This window comes from Seriola lalandi, unplaced genomic scaffold (assembly GCF_002814215.2).
Source record: "Seriola lalandi dorsalis isolate HSWRI2012SDOR001 ecotype SW California unplaced genomic scaffold, Sedor1 jcf7180002054954, whole genome shotgun sequence".
Lineage (NCBI taxonomy): Eukaryota > Metazoa > Chordata > Actinopteri > Carangiformes > Carangidae > Seriola > Seriola lalandi.
This window is the reverse complement of record NW_019525505.1, coordinates 962,127-971,934: the sequence shown is the minus strand read 5'-3', so window position 1 is coordinate 971,934 and position 9,808 is coordinate 962,127. Positions and strand designations below refer to the sequence as shown.

Here is a 9,808-nt window from a genome sequence, read left to right as displayed (position 1 = left end):
GTGTGTGTGTGGGGGGGGGGGGTCATCAAACTGATGACCTCACACACAGAGCTCATCAGTTGTTATCTGTTCAGTGATAATAAAGTTTTTTTTTTTTGTCTCAATCACAAGGAGTGAAATGTTGCAACTCGCCTCATAGTCCAGGTAACACTGGGGTAAAATGTAACATACCATATCTGCCACTGTTTCTGCTCTGATACAAAAAAATTTTATTCCATTATTTCTAATTCATATTACGCTAGTTTTTATTACTGGGTTTCTTGTCCAACACATTTCATTGTACCATTAACCGTTTGTAAACCTACATATGACAAATAAACCTTGAACCAACATAATGACAAAGGATTATGACAAAAACTTGATATTGAATTTAATCAACACTAAGTGAATTTTTAACATAATTGGTGTGTGTGTGTGTGTGTGTGTGCTGTTCTTACAACTAACCCAGACTATTGTAGCCATGAACTAGCTTAAACGGCTAAAACATTAGCACTGACAGCTAGCATAAAAAATATCCACATAGACTCACAATAAACAAGATTTAAGTTTGAAGACTTTAACTACAGAGCAGACAGTGATATTACAGAAATAAATGAAGTAAAAAAAAAAAAAGTATTACCTCAAAATTAGTTTTTTCCTTCTAAAACTTGTCTGTGTCTGTCACAGGGAGCTACTTCCTCACAGGTGGAATAAAGACTAAACTGAGCAGGTATAGAGTGAATAAGGTGATTCAGGTAACTTTTTCCTGATTGGAGAAAAAAGGTGGTTGAGAAAAGAAGTGTGCATTTTGTAATAATGGACCATAATCTTTGATGCATTCAGTTACTTTTTGGAAAAACTATATATTCTGCAAAAGTAAATAATAATATCAATATGCAATGTAAGAATATCATTACATATTTTGAACATGATAAATGTGACATTGAATTTATTGTAAATTTGTTGATCCTATATGATAAAATTCACATACATAAATGCAGAGTAACAAAAGTCATCCCCAATTTTGTCAGAATTCGAGTTGAACTGAAAATGTATATTACTACTCTTGACTCTTTTTTTATATCTCTTATCTCAATTTGTCTTTCATGTTTTTTTTGTTACCCCTAATTCATTTTTTTATGTACTTTTCTTTTCTTTATTTTGCAATTATAACTTTTGACTCTATGTTTAAAAATATATTGAGCAAATGTTTGTATTGTTTGTTTACTTGAATGTTTTTCAATAAAGATAGAAAAAAGTTACTTTATCATTAGCTCAAATTCGTAGCTTTTACTGAATATGCATGATGTGCTGAGAGTATTTTTGCATCATCTGTACAGTTTTATATGGCTGTTTCATTATTTCCCCAAAACAACCAGAATGCTACTTTAGAACAGAAGAAACTGGTGGATTCATTGATTAGACAATTGACAGAAAATTTATTGGCAATATGTTTGATAAATCAGATTTAATCAGATTCTGAGATGTGAATTTTTCCTGGTATTTCTGAGTTTTCTGTCACAGTAAATTCAGCATGTTAGTATTTTTTTTTTTTTTTTACAGCTGCTCAGACAAAAGATTGAAAATCTATTAACCTCAGGGGATAATAACGGGGTGTTTTCCACTTGTTTTCTGACATTTTCTACCTGAACAGTCCATTGATTATTGAAGGAAATAACTGTTGGATGTATTGATAATGAAAATAATTGCTGGTTGCAGCCTGACAGTTCTCCAATGATGGAATAATACTAGGCTATGTTTTACTGAACTTCACAACAAAAGAGCAATAAATATATACCACTTACAACAAACTAAAACTTCCAACTAGAATTTCACGCAGGCTCCCTCAAGGACCCGTCATGCTTGATATTGTACATTTGTTATAAATTTGCACTAATCAAATTATGTTGACCCGAAAACCTGATAGCAGTGTGAGGGCTGTCTGATAATCTTATATCATCTTATATCATTATAATTGAATATATTTGGGTTTTGGGCTGATGGGGAAAAAAAACAAACGTTACCTTGGACTCTGGGAACTAACGATGGACATTTTCCACTATTCCATCATATTATATAACAGAAAATATAGATTAATTGCAAAAATAATAAACACTTTTCTTAAAATGGAAAAGATCTAATATTTTTAGATGTTTGTCTTCACACTGCAGATATCACTCCATTTGTTGTTATAAGAAATGTAACAACTAAAAATTGATCATCAATAATAAGTGACAATAAAAGTGTATTGTTTTTTTTTCTTAAATGCCTTTTTATTTCTCCCAAAACATTTCACAGTCAGTGGGATCCAAATTGAAACTGTTGTACAGGAATTTAAAAAAAGGTTCTAACAAACAATAGCACAGAAACACACACACAGACACACAGTAAAGAGTAAAGAGAAAGTTCACATACCTGTGTGTGATTTGAATTAATACTGTAGTGGCTCAGAGTGGAAACAACAAAAATAAAACTAAAGTAAAAATACCAATTTGCAGTTTTATTATAAAAGAAATATAAAGCTGCAAATTGGTATTTTACCATTTCAATCATGAAATCATGATCAATCCTTCATAATAAAAGCCTTAAAATGACTTGGTGTATTATCAAATATACAGAAGCAGCAGAAGTAGAGCTGTTGAACTGAACATTTTTGGGCAGTGAGATTTAATTCAGAAAAATGCTGGAAATGATCATTGTGATGAGATAAAAATGAATTCTTCATCTTCTCTCCATGATTTTAATACTTGGAATGGAAAAAGATGCAGGTGATAGAACTGCTGTCCAGTTGTAACTGCTGATATTTTCCTTACATACATTTTTAGTCTAAGTTTGAAGTCCCATGAAATTTATAAAAAATGTAGATTAAAGAACACATGGAGGTCACAGGCAAAATGTAAATATAATACCTGGCTCTGATCCAACAAAAGCAGAGACGCTTATAATCAAACTGAGCTCAGATATCAGGCAGCCAAATAGTAAGAAATGGAAAACAGGTTAAAGCTAAAGCTGATATTCTTTCCATCACCTGAGCTGAGCTTTGAGCATCTGCAGTGCGAGATCCTCCTCATGACGTTGGCTGGCGTCTAAGAAAAACCCTCAAACTGCTACTGCTGCATTAAAACTGTGGGAATTTGTTTGAAAAAAACCCTTGTTTTGATTGGATTGATTACTGATGGAATATATGTTGAATTTGAGCCTTTTGACACTTATTTTCAATTTTGTGTGGTCATCCAATTTATTTAAAAGTTCAGACCTGAGTGAGGAAAAACAATACTGACAGTTTTCAGTTTTCTCACCTACTGCACAGATTCACATTTATCTCTGAGAGTGGAATTTAACTGCAAAAGAAATTAACACTGATAAAAGCATTTAACACTTATAAATGGCATGATTCCTGTTTCTGAAGCCGACTTTCAGGTTACAGACCTGGTTTCCCCAAAACAATATGATTACAGCCACTGACGCTCTCTGACATCACCCTAGTTGAAGTGCTTTAACTGTGGAACAGATAAGTCCATAGATTTCATTTCTGATGTCATAACAATAAGTGAAGTGAGTGCAATAATTGTAATTCAACCATTTAACAAAACACTTGTTAAAAGCCGCCCATGTTTACTTTGTTGAGAGACAATCCTACGTGATGACAGTGAAGTGTGCGAAGTGCTTCTTGTGCATTTGCTACAAGACCTGGGGCCAGTTGCACAAAACACCTTAAGTTTTCTACTTAGGTATGAAACTTAAGGTTTAATTTCTCCTTAGCTGAGGGAGTTACTTAAGCACAGAGTCTCTTAAGATGTTTCCTTAGTTAAAGGAAAAAAGTTAAGTAATTTACAGCAGCGAAAGAGATTTTACAGCTGTAAAGTTCTACTGTTTCCATGGAGACCATTTGTTTGTGATACCTGTCATCACTTTTGGGAAGCTGCTAACATCAAAGGAGTGTGTAATGTAAAATCAGTTCCTCGTCATTATGGGTGCAGTTCACATAGAGGTACCTTTACGTTTTTCCAATAGTTTGGTCACTAAGGTCTTTTGTGCAATGGTTTAATCAACTTCAGGTGTTTTGTGCAACTGGCCCGTGGTCCTGGCGTAAAGGGATTTTGGGAGGCGGGTCTCGGTAAACCAGCCAACATGGCGTCACAATGAACTGTAAACCATGGCACATTAATTTGGTCACATCGTCTTCATCCTGCTGCTCGTTCACCTCTCTGCCTACGTTCATCTTTCAGTCTCGTCGTCACTTCTCTTCCTCCATTAACCGGTTCAGACCTTCCTGCTTCATCTGTTCTTCTACGTTCCTTCGTTTCATGTCACATTTTTTTTTTCACTTTTTTTGAGATTTTTTTCATTTTGGTTTGAGCTTCTTCTTCTTCTTCTTCTTCTTCTATCATCTTCTTCTATCATCTTCAGCTCATGTTTCATCACTTTTGTTTCTTTCTTTTTTTTTCTAGGCATCCTCTTCCACCTCTTCCTCAAACTCTCCCTCCTCCTCGGCCGTGGCATCCTGGTACTGCTGGTACTCGGACACCAGGTCGTTCATGTTGCTCTCGGCCTCTGTGAACTCCATCTCGTCCATGCCCTCGCCAGTGTACCAGTGGAGGAAAGCCTTGCGGCGGAACATGGCGGTGAACTGCTCAGAGATGCGCTTGAACAGCTCCTGGATGGCTGTGCTGTTGCCAATGAAGGTGACGGCCATCTTGAGGCCGCGTGGCGGGATGTCACAGACAGCCGTCTTCACGTTGTTGGGGATCCACTCCACGAAGTAGCTGCTGTTCTTGTTTTGGACGTTCAGCATCTGCTCGTCCACCTCCTTCATGGACATGCGGCCACGGAACACGGCGGCCACCGTCAGGTAGCGCCCGTGGCGAGGGTCGCAAGCCGCCATCATGTTTTTGGCATCAAACACCTGCTGGGTGAGCTCGGGCACCGTCAGGGCGCGGTACTGCTGGCTCCCCCGGCTGGTCAGAGGGGCAAAGCCGGGCATGAAGAAGTGCAGACGGGGAAAGGGAACCATGTTGACTGCCAGCTTCCTCAGATCGGCGTTCAGCTGGCCGGGGAAACGCAGGCAAGTGGTGACACCGCTCATGGTGGCGGAAACCAGGTGGTTGAGGTCACCGTAGGTAGGCGTGGTGAGTTTGAGAGTGCGGAAGCAAATGTCATAAAGAGCTTCGTTGTCAATGCAGTAGGTCTCGTCTGTGTTTTCTACCAGCTGGTGCACTGACAGCGTGGCGTTGTACGGCTCGACCACCGTGTCTGAAACCTGCAGACAGACAGAGATCAACATCAACACTTTGCCTGTATGGAAAGAATATATGTAATCTATAGTAGATTACTTTGAGCTCAAGATCCCCGTTCACACCAGGCATTAACATGCACCTCAGGTGATGTGATACACAGGTACAGGTGTGAAAATGAGGACGGGAACAAGGAGGCTGCATGTGGCCACATTTTTTAGCAAATGTGTCCTGGAACACACTGAAGGACTGCCTACTAAACTGTGTAAGGGGAAGTACGAACTCATTCAGTTAGTTCTCAAATTGCGTCAGCTGGCTTCGTCCATGACATCTGAAAGTTTCAAAAAGCACAGAGAGGTTTATTACGAAGAGCGGTTTTCAAGCTCAGAGTGAGCTGCTCCACCGTCGCCATCTTGGCAGTGTCTGACTCTGCCCCTACCTCCCAGCTATTCAAAAAATGGTCAAAGAGTTGGGGCGTGTTTGGAACAGAGACTTTGGTGCATGCTGGTTTGGCAAGCATACGCTCACCTACCTGTCACTCAAAGAGGCCGCGCCCTCAATTCTCAGACATTAGAGGAACTGCAGCTTTTAGCACTTCAGTGTCGGCTTCATGTTTTAGCCTCGGAGCTTGATGCTTGGTTCAGACCCAGTCTGTATTGTCTTGATTATTTCTTCTTCCTCTTTTAATTTCCAGCAGATTAAGTGCAGGAAGTGCAAAAACAACACATTTCATCTTTGCAAACAGAAATGATGAACATGTTTATTTGCATTTACAGTGAGGAAGTGAGATCTGATGACAGGTGTGAACGGCGCCATGGTAACACAAAAAGGAAGTTGTTTATGCAACTGATAATTTACTTATTTTATTGAGCTTAAAACTTCTATTTCAGACAGTGATCAGTGCTGCAAGTCTCTTTATTACTACTGGCCTATCTTGGTGTATCTGTGCTCTAGTTAGAATTACCATATCAACATTACACATAATTCCTTACTTTAAGTCAAGTTGGCAAATGTTTTATTATTGAAATAAATGCTAAATTCAATGTTGATAGCAAGAACTGATAATATAATAAATAAAAGGGTAAGTCATTCCACTGGAATTAAGTATTTACTCTTTAAAACAAATTAAAGGCAAAAAAACGACTTTAAGTCACAATAAAAGCAGCAATAAAATATTACTATTTTATTTTGGTGATGTCTATATGTCTATATTTTCCTGTGTATCTGTAGTTACCTTAGGGGAGGGCACCACGCTGAAGGTGTTCATGATGCGGTCTGGATACTCCTCTCTGATCTTGCTGATGAGCAGGGTGCCCATGCCGGAGCCTGTGCCTCCCCCCAGGGAGTGTGTGAGCTGGAAACCCTGCAGACACTCGCAGCTCTCGGCCTCTTTTCTCACCACGTCCAGGACTGAATCCACCAGCTCTGCCCCCTCTGTGTAGTGGCCTTTGGCCCAGTTGTTTCCGGCTCCACTCTGACCTGAGAAACAGCAGTTCCCCCGTTTTATTACTGTCAGAACATTTCTGTCAAATGAGTGTTCATTTTTTGTTTTAAAGTATCCTACAACTAAGTCAGAGATGAAGATCAATCTGGCTTCATAGTGGGGATTTATGGCAGGAGTGAGCAGTCAGTTTGTCAAATGCACAAACCACAAAATTGGGCAAAGGGGAATCCACAGTTCATCCTTGAACTGGAGCCCAGACCCCTGGTAAAGCAGGCCTGCAGAGGTCAAAACTCCAGTAACACTTGTAGGATAAAGAACAACACGTTTCGTCTTTTGACCTCCGTCTGGGTCATTTAGCAGACTTCCAATTGTCGTTAGAAGATATTAAACTTCATGAGATCCATGAGATGCATGAGTACCAAACTGACCTCTGGCCTCCGGTAGAAAAAAAAGGCCACATTTAAGACTCTCAATCCCAATGTCCCCCCTCACAGACTTTGAGGCTCGTTCCCAGTAAGTTCCCACTGTCAAACCATCGAGAGCATGAGGGCTCTCTAGCAGACATTTTGAGCCCTTTATTGACACTTTCCGTGAGTCCATATTTCTGCAGACTTTGCCTGAGGGAATTACCCAAAGTTCATAGCGTTGTGACATTAAACACAGGGTTACCATGGTTACCAGGGAATGCTTGGTAAAAACGGCAACAACGGCGGCAAAACAGACGAAATAACAAGACAGAAGAAGAACGGTGAACATACAAGCATGAAAGGAGCTAACGCTAATTTTAGTATTACAAGAAGAAAGACAGTATGTAACAGTATAAACACAGAGCTCACTGTGATTTAGAGCCAGAACTGTGTGGAGTTATTTGTCCTGTGATGAGATGATGATAAATTCCAAATTTGCTATCGTCAGATGTGACACATTATTATTTTGTTCACAAACAGGGAGTGAAGGAATATTTTTACATAGTATGTCGCAAAGTGCTGTCCCATTCCTCTTTATACCCTTTTGAGCCCTTGCAGCTTCTCAAACTCAATCACTCACCAGGGGATGTCAATTAAGTCTGTGAGGGTTCAGGGTTCAGGGTTCAGGGGGGACATTGGGGTTGTGCCTCAAACCCCTCTCCAGCAGGTTGTGTTCTTACCAAAGACAAAGTTGTCAGGTCTGAAGATTTGCCCAAAGGGTCCGGAGCGGACTGAATCCATGGTGCCTGGTTCCAGGTCGACAAGGATGGCTCTGGGCACGTACTTCCCACCTGCACACAGGTAAACACAACATGTGAAATTAAGATTGTAAGCAGTTTGGCTTCATCCATATGATGCTACAATGCAGGCTGTACCGTCCACATCTCGCCCATCAATCCAGACTGTAACTACTGGGTTTCATAAGAATATTTCTCACTTCATCACAGTGATCACAGGCAAGGACACTGAACGTCTCATTTAGTTGCTGCAGTTAAGTTCAAATACCAACTTTCTACTCTTAACTCTGTCTTTTAAAGCTGAACTACTGCTACTTTATTTGAGTGAAAACCTTGACTATTGTAAACGTGTCATTCAGTTTCTGTTGGAAATAATTACAGATCTTTGACTGAACCAAGAAATTAATTACATGTGCATCAGTTTAGTGTGAAAAGCTCAAGATTATCACTTTAGTATAACAGCTGGTGTGTTCATGTAGTACCGCAAAAGGCCACTAGATGGAGCCAAGCATTACAAAACTACATATCGTCACCTTCCTAAAATAATGGCCTAAGTCATGTTTTGACAAAAATGTTTTTTTTGCCTAAATCACCCCCTCATGATGCTGGCCACCTCTGGTAAAATCGCCTGAATCCTCAGTTGAGGGGAACATGCAATTCTACCCCCGGTTGTATAATGGCCTATGTCAAAAGTGTGACTCTTTTGTTGAGTTTTTTGTGTTTCCTGAAAAACCTAAAAAAATGACTTAGGCCATTATTTTAAGAGGGTGTCGATATAACAACAACACTTTTACACGATTTTATCTAATAGTAAAATGAACTATTGTGGCTGTTTACCGTTGTAGAAACCACTCTGTTTTCAGATCCTTTATTACATTTCTGAACTTTTTATAAGTTTAATCCAACTGATACTCAGTCGGATGGTCTCACTCATGTTTCAGCCTTTTGGTTTTCTTTAGTTTTTCATCTGTAGTATTTAGGCTTCTCATATATTATACAGTCTGGTTATATTAGTTGATTAACAGCCATTAAGGGTATCCGTCACATATAAAAAGCACCAATGTGGCAGAATTAACACGGCACATTCTACTTTATGTGGAACACTAAAATTAACCATGAATATCTGCATCAAATGCAGTTTTTCTTTTTTTCTGTTATTAAAAAAAAACAACTTTTAAAGCTAATTAGGATTGCATCAGTATATCTTTATTTCAAAGCAGTTGTATTTTTCTCTATATCTTGTTCCTTGCTGCTGCAGTGAGCCAGTTTCTCCACGGGGTGGGGGTGAAGGGTCTCACAAACAAACCCTGACCTCAGTATATGTCTAGATGTTACTCACCAGTGGCTTCATTGTAATACACACTGATCCTGTCCAGCTGCAGGTCGCTGTCTCCATGGTAGGTTCCTGTTGGGTCGATGCCGTGCTCGTCGCTGATCACCTCCCAGAACTAAAACAAGCACACAAATACACAAAAGAAATACATTCATGAAGCTGGTGACTACTATTAGCAACCGAGTGTAACTGGGTTGAATTCAAGTTATGCAAAGCAAAGTCACACAAAGATTTGTTTGAATTATTGTCTCCTCCCTTTGTATTATCTACGTTTAATCATGTTAAATCTGATCAAATCAGATTCTTTTAACTTTAATATCCAAGTCCTGACACTTCAAAAAAAAAATCTTGGAACCTGTAAAATCCAGTTGCAGCTTTAATTTGAATAAAATGCTTTGCAGCCGGTGACGTCATGAGTCACAACTCTGGATGCCTTAGAAAGAGGTGTCTTTCTGTGCTTCATAAAAGCCATAACTGGAAGCCAATTTACTGTGGGAGGGGTTTACAAACGCTCCTCTGTTCTCGGTGCTTCCCAGAGACACTCTGAGATGTGATTACCTTTAACCGTCACAAGATCATCTATAAAAAAAAAAAAAAAAAAAAAAAAAAAAAAA

General features: G+C 39.2%; 1 protein-coding gene across 1 annotated transcript in view; it reads right to left on the bottom strand.

Annotated features, from left to right (window-relative positions):
- Positions 1-2,227: 2,227 nt before the first annotated feature.
- LOC111645608 (tubulin beta chain-like) overlaps positions 2,228-9,808 on the bottom strand; it is a 12,970-nt gene continuing 5,389 nt past the window's right edge. The window contains exons 2-5 of the mRNA XM_023394862.2: positions 9,201-9,309; positions 7,805-7,915; positions 6,448-6,692; positions 2,228-5,239 (exon numbers count right to left, since the gene is read on the bottom strand). Of these exons, the coding sequence (XP_023250630.1) occupies positions 4,427-5,239; positions 6,448-6,692; positions 7,805-7,915; positions 9,201-9,309 (1,278 nt within the window). The 3' untranslated portion in view covers positions 2,228-4,426. The remainder of the gene's footprint in view (positions 5,240-6,447; positions 6,693-7,804; positions 7,916-9,200; positions 9,310-9,808) is intronic.